The 21,271-nt window shown below is 39.4% G+C and overlaps 3 protein-coding genes and 1 long non-coding RNA gene across 16 annotated transcripts in view; 2 read left to right on the forward strand and 2 right to left on the reverse strand.

The window, feature by feature from the left end:
- gnptab (N-acetylglucosamine-1-phosphate transferase subunits alpha and beta) overlaps positions 1-3,348 on the forward strand; it is a 33,078-nt gene extending 29,730 nt beyond the window's left edge. For both annotated transcript variants that reach the window (XM_047389464.1, XM_047389463.1), the window contains one exon: positions 761-3,348. In XM_047389464.1, coding sequence (XP_047245420.1) covers positions 761-832 — 72 coding nt within the window. In that variant the 3' untranslated portion in view covers positions 833-3,348. The remainder of the gene's footprint in view (positions 1-760) is intronic.
- A 731-nt stretch (positions 3,349-4,079) lies between these two features.
- chpt1 (choline phosphotransferase 1) lies at positions 4,080-17,032 on the reverse strand. Its single transcript, XM_047389465.1, has 8 exons — positions 16,602-17,032; positions 11,451-11,598; positions 11,226-11,367; positions 10,472-10,556; positions 9,934-10,065; positions 9,699-9,857; positions 9,458-9,583; positions 4,080-5,618 (listed from the first exon to the last, which is right to left on the reverse strand). Exons 1-8 carry the CDS (start codon positions 16,839-16,841, stop codon positions 5,502-5,504), a joined length of 1,149 nt encoding a protein of 382 aa, XP_047245421.1. The 5' UTR covers positions 16,842-17,032; the 3' UTR covers positions 4,080-5,501.
- Positions 6,888-10,562, forward strand: LOC124882861. The gene is made up of 3 exons (XR_007042021.1): positions 6,888-8,493; positions 9,297-9,368; positions 10,429-10,562. It is a non-coding gene; the product is annotated as an uncharacterized LOC124882861 (long non-coding RNA).
- A 1,003-nt stretch (positions 17,033-18,035) lies between the features above and the next one.
- The window catches only part of mybpc1 (myosin binding protein C1), a 45,560-nt gene continuing 42,324 nt past the window's right edge, over positions 18,036-21,271 (reverse strand). For 11 of the 12 annotated variants that reach the window (XM_047389144.1, XM_047389141.1, XM_047389140.1 and 8 more), the window contains one exon: positions 18,036-18,841. In XM_047389144.1, the coding sequence (XP_047245100.1) occupies positions 18,714-18,841 (128 nt within the window). In that variant the 3' untranslated portion in view covers positions 18,036-18,713. The remainder of the gene's footprint in view (positions 18,842-21,271) is intronic. The other variant, XM_047389138.1, reaches the window with a different exon arrangement.

A 21,271-nucleotide genomic window follows, 5' to 3' on the forward strand; every position in this document is an offset into this window, starting at 1 on the left:
TGAAAACCGATTATTCAAATGTTTTATGGACTGATGAAATGAGAGCAACTCTTGTCAGACCGAATGGATGGGCTCATGGGTGGATCAGTAATGGGCACAGAGCTCCACTTTGAGTCAGATGCCAGCAAGGTGGAGGTGGGGTACTGGTATGGGCTGGTATTATTAGAAATGAGCTGGTTGGACCTTTTCGGGTTAAAGATGGGCTCAAAACCAACTCCTGAACTTACTGCCGGTTTTTAGAAGAAACTTTCTTCAAGCAGTAGTACAGGAAGAAGGCTGGATCTTTCAAAAGACAATGATTTTTTGTAGGACATTGCTCCATCAGATGCATCCAAGTACAAAACCTCACTTTTTCTTTCTTAAACTTTCCTGTTTGAGGTTTATTATCATTTTGAATTAACTGAGAGCACTGTACTTGGTGATTAATAAAAATAATTCTCAAAAATAAGACTTGCCTAATAATTGTGCGCACAGTGTATATTAAACGCTTACAAAGGGCTGGAAGGGAAAATGTATACAGGAACAAACTAGTGACAAAAACAAGAAACTTGTGCAACAAAAGACGTTTTTCAAAAATGTTCAGCAAGAGTTGAGATTACATTATTTTTGGGTAACATTTAGGACTATTTGAAAGGCCTTTGACGTTTGGACAATTTAGTTTTTATCTGGACTGTTGTAAAGAAGCGCTGGAACCACTATAATTTGTTTGCGCTTTGTGATTGTGCCAGTTTCAGATTTTCTTTCTTTCTTCCTCCTGCAGCTCATTCTGCTGAAGCGAAAGCTGTTCCCCAGACGCAGAGTTAACAGGGACAGCAACCCACAGCGAGTGTGAAAGAGGAAGAAATGTCTTCTCATTCTCTCTGGAAGTCGTCCTCCATTCCTTCTCTCCTCCTCCACAGAGAGACCAGGAATGGGTCCAGACAAGGTGACTGGGTGGATGCAACAATCTGGACTGCAGGGTGCAGAGTTTTGGAGACTGGAATGATAGATGTGGAAGGCAGCAGGAAGATGCTATAGCCAGACTTAAAAAAAAAAGGGAAAAACGTGGTGTAAATTGAATTTTCCTTCACTGGGGGCATTTAAGACAAACACTCCTCACATCAGATCCTGCCATCACATTGACTGTTAAATTATGAAACCCTTCTTTGCAGCAGGTTGTATTATGAGATTCTGAAAGTGCACCAGTATTTTATAACGGTACAAATTTCTAAAATGTTTTTTTTTTTTTTAAGTAAATGTGTTTTTGTGTTTAAGAGACATCTAAAGATGTCAGGTTTGCTGCTGGGAAAATTGAGCGGAAAGAAAAGTATTGCTTTTACAGCCTTGGATTTTTTAGTTTTAAAGATGTAAAGATTTTGGTAAAAGTATTTGAGTTGTGGCTATTTCATCTTTGCCGTCTTGAAAAACATGATAACATGAAGTGCCTTCGTTGTTTATTCCTGTTAGATTTGAACATTTTCTTCTAAGCATCAGATGCAGCCCACCCTGACCTCCTGGTTTACAGAAACAACGAGCCAGATGCTGACTGATGTCATTACTGTATGTGATCGTTGGAGCTGTGTAGTGTGTGATTTTTCTGCAGCTTTCACAGGCTCCTGCAGGTGTGTCCCTGTGGGACTCGGCAGGCTCGCTGCTGTCTGACATTCAGACCCCCTCAGCATGTTTTCTAACTTATTTTCACTGTGTTATTGTGACAGTGACTGATGCATCTGTTCCAAATGCCAGATTGATAATGTTGTCTTATAAATCGCGCACCATCTGTTCAAACTTTCTGATTGTCCATTTTAACGATGTTCTGGATTACAGTGAAAGAAATGTGAGGGACTAACAGAACCCCGACATGCAGGTGGTCTCACGTTTTCTTTCTAAGATGGTGAGCTGGCCTGATCCTCCTGCAGCAGGGCATCCTCAAACCATGACACTTCCACCTCCATGCTTCACAGAGGGTTTGAGGTAATGGTTGAATCTGGAATGTTGTCTTTGGTTTATAACAAATGTGTCCAAAAATTCAAATTTAAGACTCCTCTGACCAAAGATTATTTTTCCAGAAGTCCTGGAAGGCTGAATGTTGTCTCATCATAGTCTCATAAATTGTTCGACATCAGTTCAAACTGTTTTGTACTACAGTGACAGAAATGTGAGCGACTCATAGACGTCGGGAAGTCCAGTATTCCAAGATGCTGAAGAACTTACTTGGGAAAAGGACTCCTCACATTCAGTCAGTGGTTTGTCAAATTTAAATACATTTTTATTGGGTTAGTCATCCTGATGTTTCTGGGGCATTTTTTATGTTATGTTGAAGGAACAACCTGCCTTTATCTAATCATTTCTGCTTCTTGATGTATTTGAAATAGGATATTTTTCTAAAATTTGATTTGTATGACAAACAAATTCTTTCTTAGGGTAAAAAGAAAAGCCGAATTTAATCAGCATCCACATTCGGACATCATCAGCATAAATCTCATTTTAATTTTGGGGTATTTTATTATGGATTTGAACAGTTCTTTTTATGGGGTGAAACCTTTATACCTATTTGAATTTCTTGTGGAACTTATTTATACAGGCTCAAATATAAACACATGCTAATACCATTAATATTTGGTTAAATTACCAAATTGCACAGAAAAGACAGTTTTGCAGTCATCAGCAAGTTTTGCAGAATAATTCTGGCTAAGGTTTTCCAGCACTTGCCTGTCTTTTAAGCATTATCCATAACATTTCCAATACAGTTGATTCCAGAAGCTTCAGGTTGTCCTGTTGGAACCCCCACTTGTGTTTTAGTTTCCACCACCTAGCTGTTGATCTGAGGTGTTAAAACTCTCATTGTAGATTAAAGAAACTAAAGAAAAAATTTTTTATATTGTACCTTGTATCATATGAGTGGTTTAAATGCATCATTAACTTCTCAGTACCTCAATGAGCAGTTAATGTGCTTGAATTAATTATGTGGCGTTACCCATGGTTAGCTCTAAATAAAAAGCCTGCAGACATCATTGGTTTGCAGAAAAATGGCCACACACAAAGGAAAAGGCTGCTAGAAAATTCACCTAAGAGAACAGTTGACAGAGGATCTAGGTGTTCAGTGTTAGAGGGTCAGTTGCAGTCTGCAAGACATCCTCAAATGTACAGAATGTTGTTGCCACCAGGGCAGAGCTTGCTTAGTGAAGACTTTTGAGCAAGAAGGGCAGCAAAGAAACACTCTCCTGTTACAAGAAAACATCCTGAAATGCTCCAAAAAGGAAAGCAGAACAATTGTAAAGTGTTGTTGTTCCTGACCATTCCTCAGTCCAGTTGTTTGGCTTTTTTGGAAAATCATTTGTGTACTGCCAATAAAACCGAAACAATCCATGTGTGGGGTAGTAAGTGGGCTTAGTCACAATTCTGCTCAAAAACACTGGAGTGATTAAAAAAAAGGATCAAGAAGTCATGTAACAGCAGCTTTTTCTAGGCTAAATTTTGTGAAGGTCTGTCTATCTTCTATTATGATGAAGTATCATGATGTATCATGAAGTGTCCATGTCCATCATTATGTCTGGAGAAATCAGGGAGAAGCTTGCAAAGCCTGAAAACACCATACCAGCTGTATGTACAGGGATGTCAGAGTCGTATTGTGTCAGTATTTTTCTCACGAGGAAAGAACATTTTGTGAAAATATTGAAGCAACATCTCAAAACAACAACCAGGACGTTGATATTTCCTCGAAATGGACAATCATACATTCAGAAATAGTTACAAAGTGGCTTCAGGACGACAGAGTCAATGTTTTGGACGGGCCATCACAAAGCCCTGATCTCAAGGCTTCAAGCTATTTGTGTGCAAAATGCAGAAGGACACCAACACATTTGACCCAAATCATTAAGTTTAAAGACAGTTTTAACAAGTACTAAGAAAATGTATGTAAATGTCTGACTTTAAAGTAATAAATTAAGTGTCTTAAAAAAGAAAAGGTTTACACTGATTCATTGTCAGACAATAATAAAAAGGAAATATAAACTTCTGGTTTCAGCTGTAAATCTGAACAGTTCAAGCACTATCGCAGTAATTTCCCACCATTGCCCATGACTCACAGCACCACTGAAAACGATGAAAAATATGATCTTTATTACAATCTTTTCATTCACACCAGTATTAGAAATGCCTAACTGTATTAATGAACAGTACAATGAGGTGATTGGAATCAAATTACATGTCAATGCATAGTTCAAACATTCAGCTGGAAATTATGCAGAATCGTGTGTTAATACCACACCTCCTTATTAGGGGGCACAAAGGACATTTTACTGCCTCTAGAGAAATCCCTTATGATCCCGACGTACCTAAATTATGTCTCAAAGTATAACATCTCCATGATAATCAATCAATGTACAATTACTAATAATCACTTTACCAAACAAAACACACAAGAGTGAAATTCACTTGTAGGTGAACAGTTAAAACCAAAACAATCTTCCAGTAGAGTTGTGATATTGTAACTATTGCTTTAACTGGTAAACTTTAGTGAGAAAAAAAACAAACAAAAAAACGTACAAATCTGCTTTAAATACAAGTTAAACAGTAATTACAAACAGAAATATTTAAGGCGTATTCAGTTGACTTCTGTACAATCATACATAATTACGTATCAGCCCTTTAGGGAGAAGAAATGAGAAAGCAGAACGAGTCGGGTGTTGATGCTGAGTCGACGGCACTCTAAAAACCAGAGTATGGATGTTTTATTAATTAACGCAATGAAAGTAATTTCTCTTTAAAGAGAGAGATGCTTGTGGATGAACCTCAAGAGGACCTGTCGTCATTTTTAGCCTCGACACGTGACTCTTACCCCTTCACGGAGCTCTTTGACAACCAGCCTCTTCGTATTAGAGACTTCAATTCAATTGAGATATTTAAATATAAAAGTTTTAAAGCTCTGATTTGTGTCACATTGAGACATTAAATAAAAAGGCAATGGGTTATGTTTTTAAAAGGAGATTCATTGGCCAATCTATTTAATTTGGGAATATATTCAATTCAAAAATACTATTAATCCTAAAGGGAAATTAAAAGAAAGAAATGTTTGGCTTCAGTGTCTAATCTGTGGAGAATTAAAATATGTCAAACTGTTAGTCATACTTTAAATTAAAAACAAATGATTTGATATAAAAAAAAACATTTGGTATTTTGGTTTTGTTTATAGAAATCTATCTTTTTCATGACGGCATGCACCAGTTTTTAAGTTAAATTAGATTTGTTTTAGCAGTAAGAATTTTAAACAACTTCTTCCTACTTTTTTCCCCATTAAATATCCTCTCAAGCCAGTTTTTTTTTGCTTTTGGTTTGCAATGTTGGGTTGGTTATTTTGTTTCTTTTTTTTAGTGAGGCAGTTTTTAATCAGAGGTGGTTACTTTGTCAAGGCTGCAGTGGCTCTGGGTCGAAGGTCTTCCCTCGTCGTGTTGGTCGTTGTCTGCTTTCAGGAGCGGGGAGAGATCTGCGTCTCCTCCCGCCTCCTCCCGCCGGGCAAGCCATCAGTCCTGGTGGGTGTTGCTCTGCGGTGTGATGCTGAAGACTCTGATGCGTAGGTGGGAGGCGATCTGGAGGCACACGCCTGTGCAGTATCGTGTCAGATCCAGGAGAGAAAACACCTTTCAAAATAGAAAACGAAAATTGTCACACCCAGTAGATTAGAGCCTAAACAGCTTTCAGCTTAACTTTGAAAAGCTATTATCCTTGATCGTACTACTGGACCCTACAGTGGACCTTAGATTATTTGGGCAAACATTTAAGCAGGTGAATAACAAGATACTTAGGTACATATACAGAAGATTATTGATAAATGTAAAAAAGATATCAAGCTTCTCATATATAATGCTTTAATATGTCTTGGATATTGGCTGCATTGTTTATAACCCAGCTGCTAAATCTTTGTTACAAATGGACAGTGTTGGGTTTATGATTATTGATTGATTAATCTTGATCAATAATTATAATTACAAATCATAATCTGACAAAATCAATTTCTTAACCAAAAATCCTCATTTATGAATCGAGACCAGAGATGTTTCTGGTGTTGTAATTGTGGCTCAACGCCTCTGACAATTACAACCGTTAAATACTCCATAATAATTAATAACTATTGCCGGAGATGTCACTGTTTAATCGACCGTTTCTGCCGAAAAGTGTGGAACTTGAACCTTATTTTGACTGACACATCACTTTTTGCACACAATCAAACACCAAACGCTCTCTCTTTATCTATGTGAATATTTATTAATTTTCACCTACTCAACATGCAAAATTCTACAAACACAAGGGTAAGACATCTAAATAAGCAAAAATCAACAAACGGTAGTGGGTATGTGTTGAATCAACCCGCAGTTTATGGCACTACAGACGAAGGAAAATGAGAATATGAGTGGTGGTGTGGTGGCGAGTGGTGGGGGGTTGGAGCGCAGCTCCGACTGTCCTTTATGGTCTTCTGACCATAAAACTTCCCCATAACTCCTGAGCACAAAGGATTCTAACTTTTGGCGGCAAGCTAGCACAGTGGGATTGAAGACAAAGGGAAATGGAGGATTTTACCATGAGGTCATTTTAACAGTCCAGTCTTACAACGCATCCGCGTTCAGATAGTAAACACAAGCAGCTCTAGGAACGCGGCGGATCCCGATATCAACATAACACATCAACGTTTCAATAAGCAAGGTTACATGCACATATTATTCAGAACACATGAGATCCTAACCAGCGTTTCTGATCGCTTCTACAACCTCTGACCCTGCCCAGGCCTTCTAATAAAGAAATAAAAGATTAAATAAAAGATGGGTTTTACTTGGTGTCGTCTTCTTCTTGAGCGAGGGAATTCGAGCGAGGAAAAGTGGGGGTAAGTTAATTGTGCGTCAACAATTAACTTCAGGGAAAGCGGTCAGTCTTCGTCCTTTGGTCTTCTTGACAAAAAGGAAAAATATGATCTGACCATCAAAGTCGACTTGGAAATGAAACACGGTAGCGGTTCGTCTCTCCGAAACTCCGTGTTCTCAGTTACGTGTTCAACTCCCGTCTTCGATCGGCAAAGTGAAATCTCCGGCCTTCTTAGTCCAAAAACCTCAGTTATAAATTGTTCGTTGTCCAACGAGAGAGAATGAATGAAACTCTGCAAAGCTCTCTGCAAAGATCTCCCCTCTTGAAGTGGCGCACTTCGATCACTAGTCCGGTCCTAGCAGAAGGCAAGTTTTAAAAAATATAGCGTCCTGTGACGTCAGACTTGGGACGCCCAGTCATATCAGTCGCAATGCTCGATGGGATATGTAGGAGCGGGCTGTCCTGGGTACAAAATGGCCGATGCCATTGGAGGGGCACAGTGACGTCCAACAACGTGCAGATAGTCCAATACTCAGCAAACAAGTGGTCCAACAACAGCATAAAAGCTAACGCACTCTGGATATGTTGTGGTCCCTTCAAAACCTCCCCAATCTCAGAGCCTCAGGTGGAAACAAGGGAAATGCCACTGGACCTAAGGTGGCTGACCCTGTCAGGATTTTATTGGCTGAGTCTACGGGAACATGAAGAGAATCAGCCGACCAGTCGGTCATCGCGTTCACAGTTTTGGGTGGGAAGCTAATGAGCAGGCAAATCAAGTGGGGATAATTAATATTCCACGCAATACATCTATAGTATGATCAATAATTTTCCTATTGTAAATTTGAAGATTAAGGAAATATTAAAGTTTAGAACCAGACAAAACTGGCAAAAGCACCAGTGTATATCCCCAAGTATAAAATCGTCATCAAAAGAAGGACTTCTGTCAGTTTTCTTAGCAGAGATTATAACAATCCTAACCCTAGCAATCATATTGGCCCTATCGTGGGTGGAGGAGGCAAAACCCAGTAAATATGTCTTGCTAGACAAGAGATATTCAGTGTCTTGTCTAGCAAGTGTTCAAACCGGAAAATCAGCACATTGACGAGATCTTTTTAAATCAATATAATATAATACAAACCATCAAAAAATATTCAACTCACATTGTTTCTGGCACATAAGGGGGTTTGAGGGATATGAAAGGGTGGATAGACTAGCCAAAAAAGCCAACAAGGCAAGTGACACTGAACTTGAGGTCCCATTAAGTAAAACAGAAATTAAAGTAATTAAAAATAACATAAATATTACAGTATAGATGGAACACAGGAGAAAGGAAGGCATCTATATACTTTACAAAAGGAGGTAATCACAAGAAGGGGCAGTGTAATGAAGAGGTAAGAGGAAGTTTTTTTTGTTTTTCTTTTACCTCAAATGCAAGTTAGATTAAGTTAATTTTCAGTCGATCACTCCAGCAGATGGCGGTAATACAATGCGATTATAAACCGCCAAACAATCTACCAAAGAAGAAGTACTCCTGGACCATTGTTCTTCTCCGTTTGCTTTCTGTCTTCTCAAACTTCCAACTGTTCACAACAGATGGCCGCTTCTACCCCCTGGGGGAAAACACTGCTGGTTCTGCTAGAGGTTTCTTTCTGTTAAAAGGTAGTTGTTCATTCCCACTGTCACCACGTGCTTGCTCAGTCTGACTGGTTAACTTAGCTTATTTCTGAGCACCTGTAGCTTTTAGTTTAGGTCTGAGTTTTTCTTAGTTTACTTATGCCCAGCACTTTGAACCTGAATAGCTACTAGCTTAAATAGCGACTAGCTTAAGTAGCAAAAAGCTTCACAACTTCACAAATACTAGCTTGACCCTGGATTTTGATTAGCTGTTCATGGCTTAGAGTAGTTGTTAGTCTAGGTAGGTACCTAAATAGCATTTAGCTTATCTTTGAGTAGCATTTAAATTGACCCAGAGAAGCTCTGTTTTGGATACAATTATCTTCTGTACTGTAAAATATGATAACGTCTTAAGAAGTATTTTATGTGGCTTTTCATAATCTCATAAAATTCAGGAATCCAAAAGAAAAACAAAACCTGATTGACTTGCAGAAGACTTTCAATGACTTAGATGATTGTTAGAACAGCAGTAAAAAATGTACCCTAATGGAAGAATTTTACAAAGACGGTTCCAACAATAAGTTGCAAAAAGCAAAAGTTTGAAAGGGTTTCTACAACTAGATGGTGATCCAAAACACACAGCTTACATAAACAGTTGCAAGCTTTGGCTGTAACGGTTCTTCTAGTGGTCTTTTAGTGGTCATTTTATTTTCCACTCAGCACTCTTTAAAAATTGGTTTAGATAATTTATGGCAACTAAACAGATATGCACAGTAGTAAGCGGTTTTATTCTTTGTTTTTGTTTTTTTACTGACGTGTTTCTTTACACTATGTTGTCCCAACTGTAGAGGCGTCCAGATCCTTTTGCTAATAACAGCGACACAAGGAGCATCATCTGCTATGACTGACGGACGAAGTTGGTAAATCCAAATATTTTACCTTTATTGAATTTTTACACATAAACTGTAGAAAACTGTTGAGCTCTGTAAGGCATTTGTTAAATACTAACCATGGCGACCCAGAGCACTATGTGTTCATCAATGAAGCTGTTAAAGTACTGATTGAGGAAGAGGAGGCCAGGCCCGATGAAGGCTGGGTCTGGAAGATGTAACTCGCTCCTGGTCATGTGCGCTATCTACAGAGGAGAAACATGCGATAAAATGTGATCTTTGTCCAGTAAAAAAAAAAAATCAAGATGAAGGGTTGTAAATTTAAGCATTTTTAATTTGATCGGGACACATCAAGCTTACCACCAGCTTGTTGGAGATCTTGGCGATGACCGTGCCGAAGGTTAGCAGGTACAGACAGGGATGGTGCTCAAACAAATGGCTGGATGACTTCTTGAAAATGATGAAGGCAAGGGTGAGGACAAGGCCGATGTGTAGACCAGGTGTCAGGACGCTGGTATCCTTAAAAAAGATAAAGGTTATTAGAAACCCTACACAGAAGATAGCAACACATACATGACTAGCAGCTTCTACTTACAGCCACAGTGGAGCCATTCTTTCCAACGCCTCCATTCAGAATCACATAGAAGTAGTTGTAGCAGGAGTACAAGGCGCCTCCGACGATGCCCATAATGGGGAAAACATACAGCGGCACTCCTATAACAGGCAACTACAGGAACACAGAAGGTAAATTAATCAGATGATTAATCAATTTCAAGAAGTTCCCTTATATACGAGCAGCAGCATGCTGAGCGTGATGGCAGCGCAAAGCAAAAAAACAAACAAAAATGCAGGTGACATCATCAGCTTTTTGAGCCAGATCATGTCCAATAGGTGACCTGCTGGCACGGCGTTTCCTACCCATATTTACCTTCGCACTTCCCTCAAGTGATGTAAAGTCAAGCCTCCAAAGGCAGCACAGAGTGAAAGTAAAACACAAATTCTATTTAAAGGCTAGAAAAACGACTAAAACTAGAAAGTGATCAGCTGCTCTTCACTCAGGAGACATGAAAACATCCCTGTTTGCCTACAGTGTTGTTGCATGTGAGAAGACAAGGAATGAGGATCTCAGTTACCACAGTGTGCCAAAGGCTCACGCCTCCAAAAGCGGACATCAGGTACATGATGGTGATGGCAACCTGCACCTCTGTGACGTCGACCCTGTGGGTGATGAGCAGTTGAAGTGAATGTTAGTTACAGGAGGGCAATGAAAGGACTTTATCTTTTGATCTTTTTCCTAATCTCATTACGCTGCTGCTGCTGTCATCTTAAATAAAAGATGAGCGATACTCCAACTGACATGTTCTTGTAAAATAAATAGCATCAAAACTTTATTCCACTGTAATTTTACCTACAAACGTAGCCACAGCCTCAGTAATTTCCCCCCCTCTGAGCTGGACAACAGACCTGTTGAAATTTTCCATAAGTTTTTATCCCCCTTTAAGTCTATTATATACCTTCTAGATTAAATGTTGACTTTTGCAAAGTTTAAAACAAGCAATCATCAGAAATTTGATTTCCCCTGTAGTTGAAATCCCTTCAGAATGTCACGTTTTAAATTGAGGACAAAATTGACTGATACATAAAATCTGTTGCAATCTCCCAAAGACCATGTTTAATTAAATCATATTTTAAAACTATAAATGCAGTTTTTTGCATTTGCAATCTAGTTAGTTTATGATGACTGATAATAATCCAGTTTTTCCACCTCACTGTTGACACTGAAAACACAGGCTGTTTGGCTCCCATTCATGCTTTTTAGGAACTGATGGAAAAGAAATCCAAACTGTGGTGAATGCTACATTTGTCATCAGTGAATGCATGACTTACAGCCCAAAGCGGAGGGTCCCGGATACATAGGTCTGCCAGTGGGCACAGAAGAACATAAACATCCCGATGAAACCACAGAAGAACATCCAGTTTGAGTATTGTCCAATTCCGCAAGCAACGCAAGTTCCCACAGCAACAAAGACTGAAATAATAAAAACAAAGTGACTTTTTTTAACTTTTCTCTGCTTGTTAAAATCTACAATGAAAATAAAATGGAGCAGAAACCTGTGGAGACGGCGTCACAACCGTGGTCGAACAGTTCCCCGAGGGGTGAGCTGCTGTTTGTCCTCCTGGCCTGTTTCCCATCAATAGCATCCAGAGACTGATAAATGAAGAGGCCCAGAGCAGACAGGATGAAGGTCCATGATGGAGCCTGAGGTCATGGAGCAGGAGAAACCATAGGTTGTTTCTATGATCTGCACTGACTTGCAGAACTTGACATTTTGAATACTCAGGGTTTTTAAGGTGTAAATACATAAATAACAAGGGCTTCGTTTTATTGCAATATTTTTCACACTTTATTCAGCAAGTTCGTGCACACTGACAAGAAATTTGACTTCGGTTCCACTTTGTTCTCAATGAAGACACGTTAAATATAAATATATAAGGAGAGAAATAAAAAGAAGTCTAAATGCAGATCTATGTTTACATTTTATTTTTGTTTGTAATAAACGTGAAAGTTTACTTTAAAACGTAAAAACTGAATAAAATAGCTTTTTAGCTTGGTTGGGAAGGAATTAATTAAATTACTCAGGAGTGACCGCTCCAATAAATACTTTAATCAGCTTATCACTGATATTAACAACTTCCTTTAAATAATTGGAAATTAATGCATTTGTCTCTTCAGACTTTTCAGAAAACTACGATCAGCTTGGATTACTGTTTTGGGTGTATAATACACATACTGCATCAAAATAAATCAAAAGTCGCAACCTTGAAGGAGCAACTATATTTCTATCAGGTTAATTAATGACAAAGTTGAGTTTTAATCCATTTTATTTGTCGTAAGTTGTGACAAAATGTGAGTCTGTGACTGTTGCGACCTTGTCCAAAGGTATTTTCAACATTGCCAGATAATAATAATGAACCTGAACTTGAGCATTGTGGTGCAAAATGTCGGAGGGTTTGTTTGACTCGTATTGCTGTCAGTAATGTGTGTTGTGAGATTTAAAGTTAAAGATTATTCCCCCAGACCTTCGCAGTCTGCAGAAGGAGGGCTCCTGGGTTAATGAGAGTACTGACTGGGGGGAAGTTATTAAGGTTCTGCACCCTGAAGCAGTGTGCATGAGACAAAAAGAAACGTTTGAAAGGATTGCAGTAGTACAGGTTTTCTGAAATATCACTGTAACGACTGCCAGATAAATAAAAAAACATGGAATCCCTCAGACGTTCAGTCTGTCTTCCTTTGCGGCAAAAAAAAAGATAAGCTATACCTATTCTGTTATCCAGCTTAACATTCTTGCATTGTTAAACATATAAGGTTATATTACATACCCGAAGTTTTGCATATAACTACTCTTCCCTTTCAGTCGATTAACTCAGTCCAACACATGAGTATGGGATATCACGCCCTGGCAGAAGCCACCTCTAATCACGCCTCCTAGGCAAATGATGTGATAACGACAGGTGACAGGCCCCACCTGCACTATATACCTGTCCATCATCGTCGTCATTACTCAGTTCGATAGCCGCTATTCACCGAGCCGCCCAGCTGAGCAGCAATGTGTTGTACTTCGTTACTCTCCTTCAGGGAACAGTAGTTATATGCATAACTTTACGGGTGAGAGAGTGGAGTCTTCACCCCTCCGTATTGGCACAGATATGGTGTCCGTTTGGGACAGCAGCAGTAGATCTTTTTGCCACCAAAGCCAACACCCACTGTCCTCTGTTCTTTTCCATAATAGTTCAGGATGCTACACTGAGAGTGGATGACCTGGCCCATCCATGGCCCAGTGTACTCCTGTATGCATTCCCCCCAGTGGAAATGATACTACCTGTACTAGAGAGGGTGCGCAAACAGGGTCTGTCCCTAATTTTGGTAGCACCCCGTTGGCCTGCAAAGTCATGGTATTCCGAGATAATCAGCCTGCTGGCAGCAGAGCCGTGGCAACTCCCCGTTTGCCGGGATCTCCTCACTCAGGCAGGGGGGGAGATATTTCATCCACACCCAGAGCTGTGGAAGCTGCATGCTTACCTAATGAGAGGTCCAGCTTATTTGCCAAAGGCCTCTCCCCTGATGTGGTGGCAACAATCCAGAATGCAAGAACATGTTCCACTAGAGGCATATACGCTTATAAATGGCGGGCTTTTGAGCAGTGGTGTGAGGACAAGCACATTGTACCATTTCATTGCCCAATGGTGGAAGTTTTAACGTTTTTGCAGGATCTGCTGGATAAAGGTCTTTCCTTTCCCACAATTAAGGTCTACTTGGCTGCCATTTCTGCCTGCCATATTGGTTTTAATGGAATCACACCAGGTGCTCATCCTCAGGCTGTACACTTCTTAAAGGAGGTTTGTAGACTCAGACCTGTAATTAAACCCAGTTTTCCTCCCTGGGATCTCACATTGGTACTAAAAGCTCTTTGTGACCCTTCATTTGAACCTTTGGAGTCAGTAGATGTGAAGTTCCTTTCATATAAGCTTGCTCTGCTTCTTGGTCTGAGAACTGCAAACCGGGTTGGAGACCTCCAAGCTTTGCATACACTTTTCACCTGATGGTTCCAAGGTCACCTTGCGACTTAATGCAGCTTATCTTCCTAAGGTTATACCTTCGGACTACATCTCCATGACTACGGAGCTTTCTAGTTTTTGTCCACCTCCTTTTGAATCTGAGGAACAAAGGAGGTTACACTTCCTGTGCCCTTTACGTGCACTGCACAGTTACATTGACCGTACTCAGACTGTGAGGTTGTGTGATCAACTGTTTGTGTATATTGCTAACCCAGAAAGGGGGAAAGCTCTGGCCATTTCTCTAGCTTACAGCAACAGGGGTCTCCCAATGCCACGTGTTGTGAGGGCTCACTCCACCAGGGGCATAGCGACCTCCTGGGCCCTATTTAGAGGGGTGCCCATGTGTGACATTTGTGCTGCAGCCAGCTGGTCTTCGTCGCACACATTTGTAAAGTTTTATCGTTTGGATGTGACAACCCCTTCTGTGGCTCACTCTGTTCTTTCTGCTGGGTCTGAAGTGCTGCACTAATATGCAGTGCATGACCCAGGTTTGATGGCTGTTCTGCGGAGCGTTTATATATGTCCCATACTCATGTGTTGTACTCAGTGAATCGACTGAAAGGGAAGAGTAGTTATATGCATAACTTTACGTTTTAGCAGCCTTGATTAGACACTGGAACCACTTTGATAGACAAACCTTAACTGGGAGGTTCTTATGATTCATATTTCCTTAATCATTTCCTCAATACCACTTTTTCTCTCTACATCTTTTATCTAAGATCTGCGATTGGTTAAAACAATGTAATGTAACCTTATACGTTTAACAATGCAAGAATGTTAAGCTGGATAACAGAATAGGTATAGCTTATCTTTTTTTTTGCCGCAAAGGAAGACAGACTGAACGTCTGAGGGATTCCATGTTTTTTTATTTATCTGGCAGTCGTTACAGTGATATTTCAGAAAACCTGTACTACTGCAATCCTTTCAAACGTTTCTTTTTGTGTCATGCACACTGCTTCAGGGTGCAGAACCTTAATAACTTCCCCCCAGTCAGTACTCAAATTAACCCAGGAGCCCTCCTTCTGCAGACTGCGAAGGTCTGGGGGAATAATCTTTAACTTTAAATCTAACAACACTTACAATTCTTACTGACTCTGTGGAAAAACTAACTTAGGTTTTCCACCAGTTTCCCCTATTGCAGAGCTCCACAACCCAGGGAGACGTTTTAACTACACAAAATCAGATTATCTAAGTATCCCTGCAAACAGTTGCCTTAATAGCACCAGTTTGATGTTTTCAGCTATTTTTACACAACAAGAGGAGTAAAAATGACCTGGGGTTAAACAGCAGGAAGGTAGGACGCTGAGCTCATGCTTTTCCTGAGGAAATTCTGAGTAGGTTTTATTTCTCTTTTCTGTGTACAAAAAGGTACATCAGAAGTGAAACTAACCCTGGAGTTTTAAGTCAAAGCTGAAAAATCAGCTGTTTTTTTCTTTTTTTTTGATGAAGCCAAACAGAAAGAACCGGTGCGTATAGCTCTTGAACTAATTTGGTGCGGAAAAAAACCTTTGTTTGTTTCGTGAATCTCTGGCTTGAATCCTTTGAGGCACAGACTTTACTCGTACAAAACATTTTTCATGAATCAAGTTCAAGTGTGCTTGACACTTCATTTTATTTGGGGGTATCACATTAAATGATGGTTTTTCAATTTTTATTATGTAAATAGATATTTAACTTGATTTCAAAAATATACACAACTACCTACCTATCACATTACATCCCAATATAATGCATTGCAGTTTGTGGATGTTAAAGCTAAAGGGGTACCTCACTTTTTGCAAAGTACTGTAAGGCAGAGCTCTGATCTGTAACTGGGATCTGACCCTATCAGCAGGCTGCTTGGACTTTGAGTCATCAGTTCTTTCTCATGCTTGGTCAAAGGTGGTTTATCTGATAAACCACAAACTTATTGTAACTATTGTAAAATGAACCTATGCACACAGCTCAACTGGATCATAGGTCAGCTGTGCACACAGCTTTGACCGGCAGAGGCCTATTTCTGTTTTTTAGCCACATATGTAACAGGGATCCTTGCTTACACAACAATATTGCTAAGTTGTAGCAGTCTTCTGGTGACCTGAAAGACGATATTATCTCTTTAAATGCTGTTTTGTCCCAACCCTGCATCACACGAGAGCGGACAGACAATAACACGTCAAAATCTGTGAACTTTCCAACTACGTGCGACCATTAATCTATTCCGCAAATCTGCCGAGTCCGATCAGAGGCAGCGATTTAAATAATCCTCGCCATGCGATGCCAATAAGACGTTTTAAGATGTTTAAAAATACAACAACCATAGAAACTTGTGATTACATTTAATTCGGCTTAAATTCTATAGAAAAAAATAGCTGTCGTCTATTTAAAAAAATAGCTTTCGCTACTATCATAGCAATTTAACTGGAAATAGTTTTTAAATAAGAAATGGTATGATATTTATATGTATGCCGAATTGATAAGACTACTTTGCTGATTCAGAAATAATGATCACTTTTATCGTTTACTACATATAGAGTAAATAGCTGTCAGGAAATATTTCTTTGGGCTATTTTTAAACGGGGTTCGGTGCTCTGCCATTATCAGAGATGGGGACGTTATTATTGCTCGTATCCGTGTGGAAACTTCAGCTAAGCTTGATTTACTCACCTCCTCCGTTGCCGTGGGACAGTACCACACCAACACCATCGTGGTCAGGATGTTTACCAAGAGTCCAACAATAGTCAGCGTGTTTGGTGCGACCCATGTCGGTATCTGTAGGACCAGCCAGTTCCAATAGACCTGGCACGGAGGCTCGAACAGGGAGCGACCCGAGGCGCTGTACTTATGCTCCTCCAGCCGCTTTAGTTGTGCGGGTGACAACGGCTCTGACCACAGGCAATGTGGCATTATCCGTCAGCCTCGTCACCCCTCCAAGTACCGTAACAAACTCCCCACTTTCCCCAGCCAGTGCCTTACAAAAAGGTTCAACTGTCCTCGCTACCGACTCCAAAACGGGAGCAGATCATTTGGCTTTTGTTGCTCTGTGAGCAGCCGAGGCCATTTATGCAGCGGAACCAAAATCTGCCGACAGTTCTGACCGAGGTACAAGTCTGCAGGAAGCGGAGCAATAATTTCACTGCACCGGGAAATTTAAATCCGCATGCCCCGCTGCACTCCTGGTTCCTCTGGGCTAACGCAGGTGAACTGATATTTTATTACCTCATGTTTAAAAACGTGGTGTTTGTGGCTGTGCATATTGAATCACTACAATAGAATAGATTTACCCATAGACTGTGAAATTATAGTAAATGTTGAAAAAAATGTTATAAAAGCATAACATGAAATGTATTTAAATGAAACGTAAGATTAAAGATTTTTTTTTATTGTATGCTATGCAAAATGTTAGTATGCTGGAAAAAGGGAGATCTGACCAGTACAGAAAAATCCAGATTTAAGAGAAAATCTGTGATAAAATATAAATAAAAAGTAAAATGATACAAAATTTCAAAATTAAAAATGGCCATATGAATATATATATATATAAAAAATACACAAAATATGAAAGTAAAAGTAATATTTTAATAAAAAAAAACAAATATATTATAAAACTAATAAAAAACGATCAAATAATAGAATATATGTATTGTTTCTAAACATATATAGCACATACAGTTGATTCAAGATATTAGATCAAATATATCCAAGCAAACAAATAAAAATGTTATTGCGTTTTTGATACCATCTACTCAAAGCACTTAAAGTAAAGAGTTCTGAGTCACAGATCAAGAGGCAATTTGCCTAATCTGCTTGCTAGATGACAACTCTTTCCACTGAGCCACAGCCACCTCTTAAAAGCCAATAATACACCTGCTAGGAATGGTGAATTAATAAATTGAAAAATGTGACTTCCATCAAAGTTGCTAAATAATCTGAAAATGTGTTCTCATAGATTTGTAAATAATCTTTTACTACAGCTACATTCAAAATAATTTATAAAATATAATTAAAACTATCAATCGCAATTCCCAGTAACAAAATGTGAATGAGTCCTTATCTGAAACACTTTAAATCCCATTAAGAGAAGCACTCATGACAAGAAAATACAGACTCATTTGAAAGGTTTATTATAATTTTGGTTCATAATTACAAAGGTAAAGACATGCACATATGACTGAACCTCAAACAGTCCAAATAAACTCAAAGGTTTAGGTGTCATGCATGTGCGCTAACATCTACATTTTCTCACAAGACAAAGAAAAATAACTTACACAGAAAAAAGTGAAAGACTAAATCAAGTTATTTTCTCCAACATTGCCCAGATTGTTCTTCTCATGTTCTATAGAACTGAGTTAAAGTCATATTAACATCAATAATTTCTGTTTCTTTTCTATGCAACTCCCCAGAGACAAATAACACATTCACTGACCACACCCAAGAGAAACCCACAATAAAATACCTCAGACATGAGTTTCTGTTTATTATTCCTTATTTAGATGTCATTTTTTACTACAGCAGGTCCTTAAAGGTTTATCCAAAACACTGCCAACATACTTCTGAGGTGATACGATATACCAAACAAAACAGGGTTTTAAAGGAGACAACATGGCTGTTTTCATATGGCAACGACAAGCTTTAAACATGCAAACAGCATTCTACACTGCAGACCAGAACTCCCTCCACAGGACCCGATCCGTTCATCTAGCCATAAAACTGCCATCAGTGTGCCGATCCCGACAGGTGAGAAATGAGGGCCACTGATGGTAGCTGATTTTTGCAAATCTAAAGCTTCTTATTGCAATGGGTTCCATTTAATTTGTCCTGCTCAACAATCTTCGTCTCGTTCATGTATTTATCAATCAGGTGTAAGGGTACTCCACGCTGCATGAGCTCGTAGAAGGTGAAGCCTCCTAAAGAACAAACAGATAGTTATGATGTTGAGCTATTATACTGCAGCCTCTAGCATTAAAGAAAACCCCTGATTTATACGTTAATAAATGCCTTAAAAGAAATATATTTTTGATTGCAGTACCGTAATCTCACAACAAAAAACCTGGAATAATCCAGCGTTAAACTTGAGTGGATTTTTGTTGGGGGAAAATCCACAATGCTAAGAATATTAAATAGTTTTTAACAAAAATACTTATGACACCATTGGTAATTTTAACTATTTCTATAAAATAAACATAACTGATTGGTTTTTAAAAATGAGCCAGAGATAAAAGCATAAGAGCTGACGTTGGATGATCTAGAGAGAGTGTGCAAAAAGTGAATGGTGAAAAGTCTCTCACTAGGTGCTCCAACCTTGTCAAATGTTGGCTTAGTGCTGCCCTTTTGGCAATGGAAATTGTAAAAAGTATTAACAGTAGGGCTAAGAGTAATTGTGGCAGTGGTAATTCTGAAAATAATTATCTCTTAATGTTTTTTACCTTAGTGAATTAGTGCACTTTAATTAATTAAAGGTAGTTTTTTATTAAATTATCCTACTGCACTGAAAGATACATTTATTACAGTCTATTTTAATGTATCTTTACTAAGGTTTCCAAAAAGTGTGGAGGGAGTTGTATACAGGTCCTTCTCAAAATATTAGCATATTGTGATAAAGTTCATTATTTTCCATAATGTCATGATAAAAATTTAACATTCATATATTTTAGATTCATTGCACACTAACTGAAATATTTCAGGTCTTTTATTGTCTTAATACGGATGATTGTGGCATACAGCTCATGAAAACCCAAAATTCCTATCTCACAAAATTAGCATATTTCATCCGACCAATAAAAGAAACGTGTTTTTAATACAAAAAATGTCAACCTTCAAATAATCATGTTCAGTTATGCACTCAATACTTGGTCGGGAATCCTTTTGCAGAAATGACTGTTTCAATGCGGCGTGGCATGGAGGCAATCAGCCTGTGGCACTGCTGAGGTCTTATGGAGGCCCAGGATACTTCGATAGCGGCCTTTAGCTCATCCAGAGTGTTGGGTCTTGAGTCTCTCAACGTTCTCTTCACAATATCACACAGATTCTCTATGGGGTTCAGGTCAGGAGAGTTGGCAGGCCAATTGAGCACAGTGATACCATGGTCAGTAAACCATTTACCAGTGGTTTTGGCACTGTGAGCAGGTGCCAGGTCGTGCTGAAAAATGAAATCTTCATCTCCATAAAGCTTTTCAGCAGATGGAAGCATGAAGTGCTCCAAAATCTTCTGATAGCTAGCTGCATTGACCCTGCCCTTGATAAAACACAGTGGACCAACACCAGCAGCTGACACGGTACCCCAGACCATCACTGACTGTGGGTACTTGACACTGGACTTCTGGCATTTTGGCATTTCCTTCTCCCCAGTCTTCCTCCAGACTCTGGCACCTTGATTTCCGAATGACATGCAGAATTTGCTTTCATCCGAAAAAAGTACTTTGGACCACTGAGCAACAGTCTAGTGCTGCTTCTCTGTAGCCCAAGTCAGGCGCTTCTGCCGCTGTTTCTGGTTCAAAAGTGGCTTGACCTGGGGAATGCGGCACCTGTAGCCCATTTCCTGCACACGCCTGTGCACGGTGGCTCTGGATGTTTCTACTCCAGACTCAGTCCACTGCTTCGGCAGGTCCCCCAAGGTCTGGAATCGGCCCTTCTCCACAATCTTCCTCAGGGTCCGGTCACCTCTTCTCGTTGTGCAGCGTTTTCTGCCACACTTTTTCCTTCCCACAGACTTCCCACTGAGGTGCCTTGATACAGCACTCTGGGAACAGCCTATTCGTTCAGAAATTTATTTCTGTGTCTTACCCTCTTGCTTGAGGGTGTCAATAGTGGCCTTCTGGACAGCAGTCAGGTCGGCAGTCTTACCCATGATTGGGGTTTTGAGTGATGAACCAGGCTGGGAGTTTTAAAGGCCTCAGGAATCTTTTGCAGGTGTTTAGAGTTAACTCGTTGATTCAGATGATTAGGTTCATAGCTCGTTTAGAGACCCTTTTAATGATATGCTAATTTTGTGAGATAGGAATTTTGGGTTTTCATGAGCTGAATGCCAAAATCATCCGTATTAAGACAATAAAAGACCTGAAATATTTCAGTTAGTGTGCAATGAATCTAAAATATATGAATGTTAAATTTTCATCATGACATTATGGAAAATAATGAACTTTATCACAATATGCTAATATTTTAAGAAGGACCTGTACAGCTGGAGAGCTACAGATAGGGATCTAAAGTAAATCAAAAAGGGAAGGAAAGGATCTCTTAACACTGGTTAAGTTGAGAGTGAGAAGAAAGGTGGTCGAAATAGCTTATCAGCGCCATGCTCAAGAAGCTTACAAATTGGTTTTCCATGTTCAAAAACA

This window comes from Girardinichthys multiradiatus, chromosome 17 (genome assembly GCF_021462225.1).
Source record: "Girardinichthys multiradiatus isolate DD_20200921_A chromosome 17, DD_fGirMul_XY1, whole genome shotgun sequence".
Classification (NCBI taxonomy): Eukaryota; Metazoa; Chordata; class Actinopteri; order Cyprinodontiformes; family Goodeidae; genus Girardinichthys; species Girardinichthys multiradiatus.

Excerpts from the sequence above, each read along its gene's own strand:
- chpt1 (XM_047389465.1), bottom strand. The coding sequence starts at position 16,841 with ATGCCACATTGCCTGTGGTCAGAGCCGTTGTCACCCGCACAACTAAAG. Across the intron at positions 11,599-16,601 it reads GTCCCACGGCAACGGAGGAG|GCTCCATCATGGACCTTCAT; the intron begins GTGAGTAAATCA and ends CCATGACCTCAG. Across the intron at positions 5,619-9,457 it reads TAGTGCTCTGGGTCGCCATG|GTGTTTTCTCTCCTGGATCT; the intron begins GTTAGTATTTAA and ends CTATTTTGAAAG.